The sequence below is a fragment of the Rutidosis leptorrhynchoides genome, chromosome 4 (genome assembly GCF_046630445.1).
Source record: "Rutidosis leptorrhynchoides isolate AG116_Rl617_1_P2 chromosome 4, CSIRO_AGI_Rlap_v1, whole genome shotgun sequence".
Taxonomy (NCBI): Eukaryota; Viridiplantae; Streptophyta; class Magnoliopsida; order Asterales; family Asteraceae; genus Rutidosis; species Rutidosis leptorrhynchoides.
Window position 1 is genome coordinate 228,630,592 of NC_092336.1, and position 16,748 is coordinate 228,647,339.

The 16,748-nt window shown below is 32.1% G+C and overlaps 1 protein-coding gene and 1 long non-coding RNA gene across 13 annotated transcripts; both read left to right on the forward strand.

The window, feature by feature from the left end:
* The first annotated feature begins 3,483 nt into the window (after positions 1 to 3,483).
* Positions 3,484 to 8,202, forward strand: LOC139843355 (uncharacterized). 11 transcript variants are annotated; one of them, XR_011757529.1, is made up of 13 exons: positions 3,484 to 3,685; positions 3,786 to 3,834; positions 3,941 to 3,974; positions 4,053 to 4,137; positions 4,281 to 4,325; positions 4,746 to 5,097; positions 5,212 to 5,286; positions 5,835 to 6,083; positions 6,460 to 6,577; positions 6,987 to 7,147; positions 7,532 to 7,670; positions 7,808 to 7,909; positions 7,988 to 8,202. It is a non-coding gene; the product is annotated as an uncharacterized lncRNA (long non-coding RNA). The 11 variants fall into 11 exon arrangements; XR_011757528.1 differs by lacking the exon at positions 4,281 to 4,325; XR_011757533.1 differs by lacking the exon at positions 4,281 to 4,325 and having other exon boundaries at positions 7,038 to 7,147.
* A 454-nt stretch (positions 8,203 to 8,656) lies between these two features.
* Positions 8,657 to 14,727, forward strand: LOC139843357 (poly(ADP-ribose) glycohydrolase 1-like). 2 transcript variants are annotated; one of them, XM_071833438.1, is made up of 11 exons: positions 8,657 to 9,025; positions 9,904 to 10,104; positions 10,693 to 10,796; positions 10,992 to 11,196; positions 11,870 to 11,974; positions 12,257 to 12,375; positions 12,526 to 12,669; positions 12,757 to 12,898; positions 13,119 to 13,232; positions 13,888 to 13,950; positions 14,313 to 14,727. In XM_071833438.1, exons 1-11 carry the CDS (start codon positions 8,777 to 8,779, stop codon positions 14,475 to 14,477), a joined length of 1,611 nt encoding a protein of 536 aa, XP_071689539.1. In that variant the 5' UTR covers positions 8,657 to 8,776; the 3' UTR covers positions 14,478 to 14,727. The 2 variants fall into 2 exon arrangements, with proteins under 2 accessions (XP_071689539.1, XP_071689540.1); XM_071833439.1 differs by lacking the exons at positions 13,888 to 13,950; positions 14,313 to 14,727 and adding an exon at positions 13,348 to 13,850.
* Positions 14,728 to 16,748: the final 2,021 nt, after the last annotated feature.

Here is a 16,748-nt window from a genome sequence, read left to right on the forward strand (position 1 = left end):
CGATTTTGATCCATCAATCGACGTTGACCGTTTAATTAAACGGATTTTTGAAAATCGGAACGGATTGCTCCTAGAAATGATTAATCGGGGATTAATCGGCGAGTAATCGGGTTTTTTACAACACTGCCTATGAATGATGAGAGGCAAAATATTTCGATTGAAGTTACCCGCTCATTTTATGGGTCTTGAAAATTGTCGATTGCGTTCAAGCCTCATCCAAGGGGTTTTACCATAAGCGATATTCGTATGAATTCGTTGTGAGGGTTTCCTCCCAAGAGGCGGTATAACTGTAATGTTCGTTCTAAAAAATGATCCGGTGGATGGCTCCCGATATAGCGTTCGGACTCTGACTCTTAACTGCCGTTTAAAGAAAATGGATAAAAAGAATTTGATAAAAAAAATTTATGCACTAAATAAAAGTAAAGGGTATGACTAAAAAGTTTATATATATATATATATATATATATATATATATATATATAAATATATATACACACACACACACACACACTAGGTTTTTGAGTCTGTGCGTTGAACGGGTGTATAAAAAACCGTGCAAAAAATGTAATTTGCAGTTCATATTGTTATGTAAATAGCGATACTAAAAAAATAGGAAAAGTACAAAATTATTTAAGAGTCTGCGGTGTTGACAAATTATAAAGTTTCTTTTAAATTTAAGAGCCCGTGGTATTGACAAATTATAAAAATTCCTTTTGAGTTTAAGAGCCCATGGTGTTGACGAATTTTAAAAGTTCTTTTTAGTTTAAGAGCTCGTGGTGTTGAAAAGTTTAAAAATGGTTTTGGTAGTATTAGTGACTTAATGTCCACAATTTTTTTCTCACCATTAATATTTTTTTAATATATAAATTATATACTACCTTACATTTAGAGTACACTGAAAATTTGTCAAGGTACGTAACATTATTAAAATATAAGTTATATTATTTTAAAATTTTTATATACAATTATTTTTTTGAACAAAAGTGTAACTCGCGAGTTTAATTTTAGAAAACATGTTAGTCATTTCAGCAAAATAATGGTACTCAGGGGAGTCGTCATCTATAAATCTATAATCTATATTATAATAGTTATATTTGTGTGTACATAAATATTTTAAGGACTTAAACTGTAAATTCAAATGACTTCCATATTAATATGCATATATATCAGTAAATGTTCATTTTTGGAGATATACAATGAGCAAATACTTGGCGTGTTGGATCCTTCAGCTTCCAAATTACAGGTCACAATTTACTTGGCGTGTAATATTAGGTGCTTTTGGTGTATGTATAGATTTGATATGGTTGTCTTTTGAAGGTTACGCGTTATGTAAACGCAAGCTTGTCATGGTTTGTAATCTTAACAATTTGTGATGTAACTTAACTCTATAACCGATACCTTTGAATCTATGATGTTAAATTTTCAGCCGTATAACATTTTGCCAACCGTAGTGTATACAGAAATAAAGAATAAACATCACTAAATTTGATAGATTTAATTTGGCCTGTTGTAAGGTTACTCAAATCTGAGTTTTTTGGTTACAAATATATTAAAAGTGCCTTAACTGCCCATTTTGACACATTGACCCGTTTGGGCTATATAGTGTCAAAACGGGCATTAGTTGGTTTGTACACGTTCACAATGTCATGTAGTGTATTTGTAGGTCTTGCTCTTTATAGACTAGCAATCAATAATTCATAGCCGCGTAGCGCGTATCCCTAAATCTTGTTGACAAACAAATGTTTACAACCACAAATTACATGTTCAATTGTAAATTATACGAATTGTTCGCATGTTCACAAACATATATGCACATCTGAACAAGAAATTATATATTTGATTATTATGTAGTTAAATTATAGGTTTTTTTTAAAGTATTTTTTGTTCAATCTAACTTTCTATCAACATTTGTATATAATTCAACCTACTCACATATAAAAATCCTTGTAATTTAATGATTCTCACAATTCTCACAATTTTTTTGGTTCTCGTCTGAACTTATATATATATATATATATATATATATATATATATATATATATATATATATATATATATATATATATATATATATATATATATATCACTTTTTCTTAAACGATATGTTTTTTATTTGTAGACAATAAATTTGGGACAACCGGATAAATGTGCATCTTTAATATTTGAACATTTTAAGAATATTTACTCTGTATTTTAGCCTTTAATTTTGGTACTAAAGATTCCATATTTCTAGTTATGCTAACTAAATACGAGTAAAAGAGAAAGACACAATCAATGTATTTTTTTTTTCCTTTTACATAAAAACTATAACTTATAAAAATTCGAGGACAATCATCGAAAAAGATAAAGTCACTAAAAGAATACATTAATAGACATCAAAGCCTCCCAACGAAAACCATCACATACTATAAGCACAACCGCACTAAAACCAACCCCGACCAAGTCCTACACTAACCAAAAAAAGCAACAACCATCAACACAAGAAAAACACCACCATCTCATGACTCACATACGTATAAGAAAGGAAACGAGGCGAAACTTGAGGACGGCGAAAGGGTGTGAGGCCCGGTGCCATCGGCGCCCTGCAGGGCGCCGATGGCACCGGGCCTCACACCCTTTCGCCGTCCTCAAGTTTCGCCTCGTTTCCTTTCTTCCTCAAGCAGATTGTAGCACTGAAGTAAATTAATATAGTATGTCTCAATTTATTTGAGGATATATGTCATGGTTGAGAGTGTTTAGTCTCGTGTTGTTTCCGGTGAGAAAGTGTTGATGTGACAGCTAGTCATGGTGAGAAACATTGTCATGGTTTGGAGCCCTCTAAGAGTTCTACCATCGGTTGAGTGATGACCACCGCCCTCCTCGCCGCCCTAAAAGGCGCCATTGGCACCACCCCGCCCTCGTGCTTTTGCCTTGCCATCTTCGCCCTGCTTTTCGTCCTTCTCACGCACACTCTAGCACGGAAGAAAAGGTTGCATCACTTGTACATTTAGTTATAATATTTGTACCACACAATAATTATATAAATAAAGTGGGTACCAATTTATTTGAGGAAGTATATTATGATTAAGAGTGTCTAGTTCTGCATTAGTCTTGGTGAGAAAGTGCTGATGTAACGCAGATGTAATATGCTTATTATTGTTCAAAGCCCTATTACAATAAAAACAAAAAAATATCCAGAATCGACCACTCGCCAATCTATCTATACATACTATGAAAATTCTATCTGTATGACATCACTACATAATTTAAACCTTAGCTTAAAAAATATTTAAGGACACTTGGCACTTTGTAAGGACTTAATGCTTACATCATTAGTTTTAATTAAGTAATTAAAATAATTAAAATTATAATAATTAAAAACATCACGAGTAAAGCATTTGTCAAAAAATACGGCCTCGAGCTTTTTCATCCCTGCACACGCGTGCCTGACATATCGTTATCTCATCGGATTATAATCCCGTCTTTATTTTTTTTAAAATGTTATTTGGCACAACCCTAATTTAACACCATTCTCCTTTCTCTTGAACTCTAACCGCTGCGATTTATAGCCGCCACCATCTCCGCCATCGCACCACCACGGCTACCATCTACAGCTGCCGTCAATTTCAAAACCCTCACAAGAAACCACAACCCTAATCAGGCGATTTAATCCCAAAAATCATAGCCAGACGATTAAAAGAACAGGGTAAATGGATTTGAATTCGATTTTATAAAACTTTTTTTTAGATTTGTAGCACTTGAATTGTATACTAAATAATATTTATGTCTATCTGGATTTATCATAGGTTTTATGCGATGCGAAGGCTATCGTCTTTTGATTTTTGTAAGTACAAGGTTTGTGTAATTCTTTTTGAAGTTAACACTTTTATTATACATTCCATCTTCTTCTGATATATATTGATTAAATGTCTAAAAGAGAAATTGGTTTTCTTATATATAGTTTGGTTGTGCACACTAAACTCACTGTTGCAATGGTGAGATCTGTTTTCCTTTATTGCTTCTATAAATAAAAGTGACATGTATTTATCTCTGATAATTGTTCTCATATCCAGTTATTGTCATTGTGACTTCGAAAATGCTTCGAAAATAATATGGCTTAACATTATTGGTCAAAAAGGTTTGAAAAGTCAAACGAAGGTATGATGTAATGTAATTACATATATATATATATATATATATATATATATATATATATATATATATATATATATATAATGATGTATATGTATATGTGATGTATATGTGATGTTGAACTAAAACAAATTATTGTTTTTATGTAGTGATGTAATGTCAAATGATCAAATCATCATCCGCCTAACACAAGTGTATTTTGTATTTCTAATACCTTTTGTTAATACTGAAGCTATTTTACTATATGAGTAATTAGATATCACAATCTTGACCCACTTAAGTTAAAACTTTGTGTTTAGTTTTCATACATAATTGTATACGATTTATAGATAGTAATTTGGTTACGGAGGTCCTGGAGCTTTTTTAAAAACTTATCAAGAACTGATATGCTTTTGAAAGAGGTATCATATGTTTACTCAATAATCGAGTAAGATTTGTAACACACATTATATCAAATGGTGCTTTGCAATGGTTGATAATATAGCTGCCACATTTTAACACGTGTTAGGTTTCTCTCTTAGGTTGCTTAACTATATTAAGTCTCAATTTGGTTTGATTTGGTTGTTAAATTTGATTTTGATTGTGCTAACTGTGTCGTAATGACTCCTGTATAGGTTCACCAGCTACATCAAATGCATATCGGTGTAGAGTCTCTTTTCTTATAAAGTTTGGCATGTTCTTTTCAAACTCTTTATGAAGTATAATTGTCATGTCACTAATATACGAGTATTCTTTTGCTTTTTGATGAAATTTTCATTGTGTTCCTAATGCGTAAAATGTAACTTTGAGCTTTTTTTGTTACTGATTAAGCACGCTATTGCAAAGTTCTGAGCTTTTTTGTTATTTTGTTGGATGTTGTTTGTTGAGGTACATATTTGATTCAGTGTGAGGGTAATTTTTAGAAGAGAGGACTTTTGAAGTCGGGCAAAACATGATCTAATGGGCCAGGACACTGATGCAATTGATGTTAGTTATTTGAATTAATTCTTTAAAGTTGGTAAAAGTTCTATTATTATCTTGAATTTGGGATTTATCTGTGAAGTTTCTAATCTATTTTATTTATTGTGATGTGGTTACAAGGTTCGTCGAATTGATATGTGGGGCTGTAGATGTATTACAAGCCCATTTTGATCAACATGGAACTTGATTTATATGGTAAGTTTTCTTTTTGTTCACAAGTTTAGGTCTTTTTGTTATAGATTTACGCCTAACTATTTCCCTATAAATCTTGCAATCGTTGCCGTTGGGCCAGATGAGAAAATGTCATATTAGTTAAAAATTTGCAGGGTGTTGGCAATATGGTTTTGAAATAGTTCTGTGTAAATCTAATCGCTCTAAATGATCATTGTATGCATTCAATTTTATACTCCAAATTTGATAGTGGTCAATTCACAATTCTTCTTTATTACAACCTGCTTCTATCCAATATAATCAATATGATTTTTTTTTTTTTTTTGGATGAAGTAATCAATATGATTTTTGGACTGCTTTATTTTAACGAATTAACTTAGCTCAATATATAGTGAGATTTGTTTGATGATGAGTATTATTGTTGGTTTATTAAATAAGTTAATAGATTGTCTATTAATGCTATTAGTTTTTTAAAATTACTGTGAAGGATCAAGGATGTAAAAAGCCATACTATGTTTTTGTGGATTATTCTTATTGTTCAACTTCTTATACTTTTTGTTTTGTTAAATTAGGTGGCTAGATGTCTGATGATGTTGCAAGTACATCCAGCCTACATACACAATTACTACTAATGACTAACAGCTTTCTTGGTGATACTGATCCGGATTTCATTTGAGAAGATCCTACCGATGTGGTGTTTTACTATTGTTTGCTTGGGTTATTATTTGTACTATTTTTTAGATTTCTGCATGTTTGGATCCCAGATCCATGTTTGATCTCTTTAATCATATTCAGAAGAAATAATTCTTCCTAATGTTAAGGTATGTCGACCTCTATTTCAACATCTAAAGTCCTTCACCTAATAATATTTGTGAACTGAAAATGTGTTCTTGATGTTATTTGCTAATCAAGTGATTGCTTGAAGTTGTTATGGCATTGTGTTTTGTCTGCTTGAAAATATATACTTCGTATCTATTTGTTTTAGAATCATTGACGATAGAACACGCTGTAAGTGCTTCTATCTACTACATTCTATGAAAATGCCTATGGAATGACATCATTTTATAATTAAATATAAATATACTAAATGTGATTATGAGGTTCTTACCTAATTTCATATCATTTTCTAGAGGAAAAAAGAAATGAACATTTTGCATCTTTTTGTGTATCTTAAGTGGTCAGTTATTGTGTATGCAGTTGGAATACCAGTTGTGAGTTCTTCTCTTGATTGGATTGGCATGATGCATTTATTCTTTATCGGATTTTCTAAGCGGATCTCGAACCTCTTCAATACTGCTCGAATTTGTATGTGTTTGTAAGTTTCTATTTTTTTTATAAAAATGTTGTGTGCTTTACAAGCATCAAACAATAAAGACCAATATGAGTAAATAACATTGAATTGTATGCATTGTTCCTTAAAAAATCTTTGTTGAAACGATCCCTGCAAGTAACATATATGTAGTCTTACCTTCAATATTTTTTGGCTTACCTTTTAAATTTTTTCGTATGATGTATGATAATCCTCTGCTATATATGCCCATATTAGTTAATAGTGGATGGTTTGGTCATATATATGTACTAAATTGTTTCATGTTTAGTTTCTAATATGGTAGTGGTGAATCCATCACTATTACTTGCTACATGTAAATGCAAGTTACCTTTATATGATGTGTATATGTATGTATATGTATTGATATATATGATTGAATCTGTTTGCTTTGTAGAGTGGTGATTCTAGCCATAGGTTTAGTGTCAAATGGATTTGAGTAATGCAGGCGAATACTCCATAAGTACACAAATGAAGATGTATCCCTTGGTGCTTGGTTTATTGGTCTTGACGTTGATCATATTGATGATCGGAACATGCGTTGCGGGACTCCTCCTGGTTAGTACTTTAACTGTGTTTCATAAAAAAAGTCAACATTTGACTTTTTTTGTTCAAAGTCAGTCTTTACTCATTTTTTAGATTCATCCATGTTTTTACCTAAAGGTATTCTCATTTACTAAGAAAAACTAAAAAATACTGTTTTTCATCACTATGTAAATTTTAAATTAAAAAAAAGGGCTCGAATATAATACAAAATTACAGAAAACCATTCCTTTGGAACCACCTTATTGACCCATAAACCATTCCTTTGTAACCACCTTATTGACCCATTTCCTTAGTGGAAGAATGTAAGTAGCACTTTTTACACTAATATGTCATGTGTGCTGCTCAATAACTATAGATTAGCGTAAATAACATTTTAACCACTGCTGCTAAAAAAAGATTCATCGAATACAACCACATTGATCCACGACAAGATCAACAACCGAGATACATCTCAAGTCTGCATCAACAATCACACATCATAAGTCGCCACATTGATTGTTGTGTTAAGGAACTGATTTGGAAGATTTATATGAAGGTATGTTTTATTGAATTTAATTATCTGTATACACATTTAGTCTATGTTCATAAATTGAATTTAGTATACAAAATTTCCTTCGTGTCGTGTGTATGTGTCTATGTATATGTATTTATAATCTTATGACATGTTTATAGATAAAGTGGTGTCTTGCCAGTCTATTGTGACCACACAATTGGGTTTGAACACGGAAATGGATGTTATGATGATGCATTTGTTCATGTAGTTTTTGTTGGAATGTGAGTATTTAGAGGATTATTTCAAGTTTTTATGTTCTTTAATTGATTAAAAAGTTTGTTATTGTGTGGTGGATGCAGTGTACAAAAGAAGCTCATCGGCCTGTGGATTGTGAAACCATTTGGAAGTTGATAAGCACACATTGATTGTACAACCACAATTTTAGTAAGTTGTACACATAAGATAATACATTGATTGTACAACCACAAATGTATTATTTACGCTGTTTAAAGTGAAGTTGAATAGACTCATGAAAGATTTAAAAGAAAAACATGTATTGGGTGAGCTTGAAACATGTACTAATAATACTTCGTATAAGTTTTAAATCGGTGAACTTGACAAGTAATGAGCTTCCTACTACAAAGAAGATGTGATGATTTTTAAAAGTAATGAATTCTTAAACATGCTTTTCATTTTGTTTGTTCATGGTTTTGTAATTTCAAGACTACGCTTTTAGATTTCTTTTTGTAATTGTCGTTCTTTCAACAATTTGGTTAAACATTGTTGTTTTCTATCTCATATAACTTAATGAATTTCGTTACTTTATCTGCATGTTGATTATATAACGTATCATTAAAAAAAAAAAAAATTCTTTAAAAATCCGTGAATCCACGGGTCTCTGCACCAGTATGGTATATCCCTCCAACATTAAACTTAACCCCTACCCATAAACCTTTTGAACCTTGCACCTATTTTATCTTTGCTTTGGCGTTAGAACCAACTAAGCACTTTTTCCTTCAACACAGTCGTCGTTGACTCTCTGTAGTTCATCGCATTGACCACCTATTTTAAGGAGAAAATAAAAATAAATAACTTAACTCTGAAGTTGAAAGCAGTTAACAATTGTAGCACAATCAACTCATACTAAAATGGAGAACCGAGAAGATCTGAATTCCATACTAGAGTTTTTACCGGTGGTTCTCCGATCATCAACACTATTCTGGCCATCACAAGTTGTTGAAGCACTCAAAGCACTTTCCAGAGGTCCCCAACACAGCAAAGTTGACTCCGGCCAAGTCCTCTTCCTCGCAATTTCCGACCTCCGTCAATCGCTTAATCTTTCCGACGATGCCCTAGCCTTTTCCACCGCTGACGGTTTCTCTCTATTCTTCGATGACGTAAGCAATTCTAGAAATTATTATATCTATATCTATTTAACTATATTATTATACGTAAAACTAAACCTAATGGTACCTGCTTACATAAAATGATACACAATTTGTTGCTAATTTTTAGAAATGTGTTTTGAAAGGTAGTTATAGAAAATTGAATATCTGATGCTAAATATTACATGCGATTTATCAATCAATTAAACCTGATAATTAATGAGTTCCTGGGTACATGAATCGATAAAATCCTGACAGGTCAGAAGTTCCTGCTTACATGAACTCATAAATTGATATTAATTTTGCTGTTAATTTGGGCAAATGTGTTAGTGAAGTGATTATATTCACTGATAGAATATATGTAACACTGCTTCGTAATGAATAGTTATAGTTATTATGGTTAAAAGATTGAAGAAATAATGTGTTTAATACGAAACCATACATCCTGTCTCAATTTCTCATTATGAGATCAAACCAAGGACCTATGGAAGTCCGAGCTTAATTAGATATGAAAATTGTAGGATTGGTATACTTTTTGCTTATTTGGATGTTAGAAATATTAAATGAATCTAGTATATCCTGAGTTCCTGCATACAATAGTTGATCCCAATTCTGTAACTAAACTGTTGAATTGTGTTCAAAAAAGTAATTCTTGAATTATCTTCAAAACCACATCTTAAATCATTAATTGTTTCATATTCTATGGAATCAGTAATGTTATTTCATCGAATGCAAGTTTGAAACTAGCAGGGATGGTATACTTCTAGCTCTTAGTGGAATGTTAGTGATAGACTTATAGGTTATGGTTATATATGGTTTATTACTTTTCTTCAGGTTCACGGATTTATTGCTTGATTTTTTAAGAGTGTGTATGTTTTATATCTGACCAGCTGATATCACGTGCTGAAGCTAATAAGTGGTTTGGAGAGATACTTCCAGCCTTGTCAGATTTGTTGTTGCGGCTTCCGTCAATGCTAGAAGCTCATTATAAGAGTTCAGACTCCATTGGTTGTGTGGGTCATAGGGATGGACTTAAAACTAGTCTTCGCTTGTTGAAGTCACAAGAGGCTGGCATGGTTTTACTCAGTCAGGTATAAAAGCACAATTACAAATTGAAATGTTTATTGCATTCGTCTCTTGCCTCTTTACATGCAAGTTCTTGAAGCAAATCTTTCAACAGTTTTGTGAAATGGCGCATGGTTAAATGTTCTATATTGTTAGGTTTGTTGGGTTGTGTGATATTAGGTGCTGTTTAATTCTCAGGGTTTGTCTTGAACCATATACGTGATATTATTGTAAATTTTTTGTATTCTAATGAAATTTACCTGGAAGTAACCCTTACCTACAAATATAATCATTTAATACTATTCAAAAGATATTTATGTGCACAAAAAAAAAAAGGAACGATCAGATAGGAAACTAACTCACTGATTTCTAGAATGCAAGAAAGGTTGGATCTTTTAAGGGAAATTCATTTGCTATCTACCTTATGTTCGAGGCGTCACCTGAATAAGAATCATGTCTCATATTTATCGGCAGCAGAAAACATTCTCTCTGCATAATTTAAGATTCATCTGCTTTAATGTTTTTAGTTTTCATTTTGTGAGTCAATACCTTCGTATAATGTTTATACGTTGGGTACATGAGTTTTTAATTACAGTTTACAATTTATGAACCAGGAACTGATCAGTGCTCTTCTTGCATGCTCTTTTTTTTGTCTGTTTCCAACTGGTAGTAGAGGCGCCAACCATCTGCAAGTGATCAACTTTAATCATTTATTCGCGTATGTGTTTTCATTTATGAATTATCGTTAACCTTTTTTTTTATTATATACCACTTCTAACCTGTCGGCATATGATGTAGTTGATTCTAGTTTCAATTGTATGATAACCCTTTGTGTTAGCCCAACATATCTTCATGATTTTCCATTTTATAAATTTATTACTATTGCCCATACATCTGATTTGTTTGTCATCAGGAGTCTACATGACAACTACACTGAGCAACAGGAGAACAAGATAAAATGCATCATTCATTATTTTGAGAGAATTTGCTCAAGTATGCCAGCTGGCAATGTTTCATTTGAGAGGAAAGTACTTGCAGTCGATCATACTCTTGAGTACATTCCCTGCCCTGTTGCTGAATCATGGAGTAAATCTGCGGTGTCCCTATGTATGTTTGAGGTACGGTCTAGTATCTTTGCATATATGAAGCACTAAACATGTCACATTCATTTTTATTTCAAAATATCTTGGAGATAGGCTGGCAATGAAACTCGTCAGTTATATGATATAAATACTAGTACTTAATTTAAATTAATTTAGTTGTGTACAGTATACAAATCTTTTTCCCGTAAGAGTCTGCATTTGAGAGGGGGATTTGAAGAGATTTTTTCATCATCGTAGACCCTTTATCTTGCATGTGTGTGATGATTGTAGTACCTGTAGTCACTACTGTTTTTGTTTATCAAAGAATTATTAGCACACGTCATTATGATGTACTAAATGAACTTCATACTCTTCTCCTGAAGTTAACGGCACCACCTTTATTTTTTACCCATTGAGTTTTGTCTTTATACCCTTGCCCTTTCATGCCTTCTGCTTCAGAACCAATTTGTAGAGCTATGTATGTTCATGTACAAGGGTAAATCGTCTTTTGAATATATTGTTCATACTTATGTAATGTTTAAATTTTATGATTACCTTTTTATTTTCTTTTGTTCTGTTGTGAGTATTCTGCATTGGTTTCTCTTTCCGGTTGTTTCTGGTAATAACAAGTGCTTCCGATGATTAAACTATGGTTCTATATGTATCAAATGAATGAGATGTAAATAAAATCATTATTTCGTTCTTTTAGATTTGCAGTTCGGGATTAATAGAAGATCATTCTAAGGAAGCTCTTGAAGTAGATTTTGCAAACATGTACTTTGGTGGTGGTGCTCTATCTAGAGGCTGTGTTCAGGTTCACATGTCTTGTCCTTGATATGATTATTTAAAGGCGGTTTACTCTAGTGGAGGTTAATAAATTGTATCATATAGTAAATGTTTTGGTGGCTTTCATTTTTACAAAATTATAATCTCGGTGACTGGTTAATCCTTAATGAGATTCAACTACTTATAGTTGTTATCTGCTTATTATGATTATGATATAATATCAAAATTCTTTCTTTATTCTGCTGATTCTTTGCTTTAGTCCTTCCAACACTTATTTATAACCTTTTGTTATTGTGATTATATTTCTTAGGAAGAGATTCGTTTTATGATCAACCCAGAATTAATAGCCGGAATGCTTTTCTTGCCTTGTATGGCAGATAATGAGGCTATAGAAGTTTTTGGCGCTGAAAGATTCTCTAATTATACAGGGTAAGCATGATTATGTTGGTCTTTGGATTCAAAACTTTCTGTAAATAGATATCATGTCTTGATATTTAACTGGTTTCTTGGCTGCATGAGTATGTATTCGAGCTTTTTTAAATTAATACCTCTTATATACCTTTTGTGTGTTTGTTATAGTTATGCTTCTTCTTTCCGGTTTTGTGGTGACTTCCGGGATAAGAAAGAAATTGATATACTGGGAAGACGTAAAACCAGAATAGTTGCAATCGATGCTTTAGTCAATCCCGGAAGAAGACAATATGGACATGAATTTCTTTTGAGGTATACTGAATTTCTTCTAATACTAATTTTATTTTATGTGTTACTGTTGATTTATACTAATAGATTGATACACATTACTTTAATTAGGGAGGTCAACAAGGCATTTTGTGGCTTTTCTGATCCCTGCAAGTCTGAACGGTATAAGATTTTATTCAAAGTTGATAACCTTTCAGAAGCTCAACTGGGTCAAGATCATAAAAGGCTGGATAGCAAATCAGATATTGTTTTGGTGTGAGATTCTCTATATCTATCCTCAACAATTGTAATTTTCATAACTGTGAATATAATTTCAAGTAAAGAAATCTTGAATGACCACTTTGAAGCTAGTGATTAACATTATGCAAAAATGATTAACACTTTTGGGCGTTACTTGTTTACTGATCATAGCTTAGCACTCTAAATGATTACCGGTCGCAATATAATCAGAAGGCTAAACATGAAATTTTCAGTCCATAGGTACTCAAGAAGATGAAGTAGGGATTGCTACTGGGAATTGGGGTTGTGGAGCATTCGGGGGAGACCCTGAACTTAAGGCAATAATACAATGGCTTGCTGCTTCTCAGGTGTTGTTTTTCTGCTCAAAGCATGTTTTTACAACTTCGTATGGGTCTTTTGATGTACTAGTGGTTTCAACTATTAAATAAAAAGGTCGAAATTGACCAATTCACCTATGAACAGGGTTGTAGAAATCAGAAAACCTCAGCAAGTTCTCGGTTAAAAGTTCGGGCCAAGTACTCGGAAACTCGGGATTACTTGGAAAATTGTTGAAACTTGGTCGGAATAAGTCAAAGTCAAACTTGGTCGGAATGGGTCGAGGGAGACCTCTAACGTGTGAAACAGTTAAAAGTTAGGTCAATTCAGTCAAAAGTTGTCCAAATTTTATTTTGTTAGCATTAAACCCCTTATGTTATCTTATTCATAATTCATAAAGTAGATTATTATTTGAGTATTACACCTTTAAGTAGTTATATTTGATAGTTCACATACTAATACTATACTAATAGCAACTATCTATAAAAGAAACTAATACTTTCTGAAAAAAGTGTTACCTGACCCATACAAAATATGACACTTTACTCAACACGGCGGTCCTCCTATTTTGTTATATCTACCATACGTGTTTTTTTAATAATGGCTGTCCCCTAACTACAGACACTTCTCATGCATTACACATGTTTTTATACTTGCACTCTAATAATACAACGCAATTTTGTCCAGGCATTAAGGCCTTTTATGGTATACTATACATTTGGCTTGGATAAACTACAGACGCTCGACCAGGTATTCCTTTTCTATAACATGATTAAGCATCCCACACATGATTACATGATTTTATTCAATATTAGCCGGTCTGCATGCATCCCACACAAGCTTCTTGAGTATATCACTTGCAGTAATACACATGTATCTGTATGTCGAGTTTTTTTTTACTATGAAGTATGAAATGGAAGCTGAATGCAAGCTTTTTGTACGCTTATTTGTTTATTTTGACGTTTGACAAGTTGTCTGGTTGTCAGCCAAGTCACCTCGGGTTCAAAAACGTTAAGAGTCTTGGACATTATAAATACAAACTTGTTTTTTAAACCCCTATCTAGGTGTCAAAATGGGTAAAGGTGAAAACATGTTTGCTTAATTGTTGGCAGGTAACAAGTTGGATTAGTTCCCATAAATGGAGTGTCGGCGATCTTTGGAATATGGTTGTGGAATACTCGTCGCAAAGATCAAAAAGAGAAACTCGAGTTGGCTTCTTTAAATGGCTTCTTCCATTACTGTCTTCTTCTGATGACCCCATGTTATTGGATTTTTAATGCTTCTCAAGGTAATATTCTGTGTATCAGTAGTTGAAAATATATGATTATCAACACTTCATCTGTTAGAGTGATAGTTAAGTTAAAGCATGCATGCATGGGTGGACATGTGTACTTCTAGTTAGTAAGGTTTTCCTTCATTAGGGTGTCTATTTGATTTTACTGAGTAATTGTAATTCGTTACTTAGGGGGTGTTTGGATTTGCGTTTTGGAAAATGATTATATTTTTTAAATAATCAGAATTAAATAATCAGCTATATCAAAACGTGATTTATATTAATGGTGTTTGGATTTGATTATCCTGCTTGATATCGCAATAATCAGATAATCAGTTTTTTGAGTGTTTGGTTAAATCAGATTATTCGATAACTTAACGTATAAAATTACCAAAAAGGACATTCTTTTAAATTAATTATAAATAAATTATGAATATGAATTAAGGTGAAAATGTATAAAACAGGCTATGTGTACATTTCGTGTACATACAGTTTATGTGTACATTTTTGTTTGTAAAACTTGTAACTAAAATAATGGGAACTCAGACTTTTTTATTTGATTCTTTATAACTAGTGTTAGAATAGGATTAGTAAATAAATAAAACTTTTGCTGAAAAGTATCTATCAAGAAAAGAAAAATAGGCACAATTCACAATCAATTATATATATATATATATATATATATATATATATATATATATATATATATATATATATATATATATATATATAGTGGTAGGATCAAGAGGGAAGTAACCAATCGGGGGGAAGCGGGGGGAAGCAAAAACTTTTTTTTTCTTCATTTTTTGAAAAAACTTTGTTCACGAACATTATAGATGAGATGAAAATATGAACATTTAGTAGAGACACTTTTTGATAAATATTTTTATTTTGGCAGGAAAACGCTCGAAGAAGTAATATATAACAATTATCGTGTTTTTCGAGCGTATATTGAGGTTTTAGCTATTGGGGTTTAGATATTAGGGTTTATAGGGTTTAGAAATTTAGGGTTTATGGTTTAGATTTAGGGTTTAGATTTAGGATTTAGATTGAGTTTTTAACACGAACGGTTTAGAGTTTAGGGTTTAGCGTTTAGCGTTTAGGGTTTAGGGTTTGGTGTTTTGGGTTTATTCCTCTAAATCGGGCTAAATTTTACTTCACAAAACATGAAGAAAAAAAACGTTCATATTCTTCACGAACAATATTATCTTGAATGTTATTTTTTAAAATCGTTTTCCCGCCTAAATAATAACATTCATCACGAAGTGTCTCTTCTAAATGTTCATATTTTTGTGTGATCTTGATGCCGGAAAAAAAATTCCAAAAAAAACGAAAAAAAAAATAATTTTGCTTCCCCCCGCTTGGTTACTTCCCCATTGATCATGCCCATATATATATATATATATATATATATATATATATATATATATATATATATATATATATATATATATATATATATATATATATATATATATATATATATATATATATACATAGCAAACAGGAGCCAAGAGAAAATATGTTAACATGCGCACTCCATATTTTTCTGTTAAAAAGAGAGGTAGAAACAAGAGTAACCTGCAGTAGCTTGAGAAATAGAGGTAAGGACCATAAGGTTGATTATAAAAACGTTGGTTTATCAGGGCATAACAGTAATATTAGTTGATGGTAGTTTTTATTAGAAATTGCGTTCTCTAAACAGTAGGCTCTCACCTACTGCAGGAAAACTACGTTTTGGAGTCTCAAAAACGCAAAAAATCACTTTTTGTTATTTATTTGCCAAACACCAACAAAAGATTATTTACGATTTATAAACGTGATAATCAGAAAATCAGGTTTTAATCGCAAAGCCAAACACCCTCTTAAGCATCTGATAAATGAAATGTATCACTTAAGTGAACTTAATTATTACAAACGGATGGTGTGATATTTTCACTTACAAAATTGACAGATCCACTTCAAATGTGTATTATACACTTGTATAGTACAAGTACGCACAATTAAAAGTGGATTTATAAATTTTGAAAGTGGAAATATGAATGCCTTTGTTGCCGTTGTCTAATATTCTATTCTATTATAAATTATAATTATAATAAAAGAGGTTTTCCCTCGAGGTTACCATGACAGGGCGAGTTTTTTACTCAAATGTACATGATCGTTTCTGATTCTTTTCCTACTTACCTAAGATTTGTTGCTAGTGAGGTTTGAACATGTGATCTATTGCGTGGATCCCATAACCACCGGGTCATCTAGTCATCTAGTGATGGTTTTC

Bases quoted from the DNA above. Each gene is read 5' to 3' on its own strand.
- LOC139843357 (XM_071833438.1), top strand. From the start codon at position 8,777: ATGGAGAACCGAGAAGATCTGAATTCCATACTAGAGTTTTTACCGGTG. The intron at 11,975-12,256 runs GTTCACATGTCT...TATATTTCTTAG, and splicing joins TATCTAGAGGCTGTGTTCAG to GAAGAGATTCGTTTTATGAT. The intron at 13,951-14,312 runs GTATTCCTTTTC...AATTGTTGGCAG, and splicing joins AACTACAGACGCTCGACCAG to GTAACAAGTTGGATTAGTTC.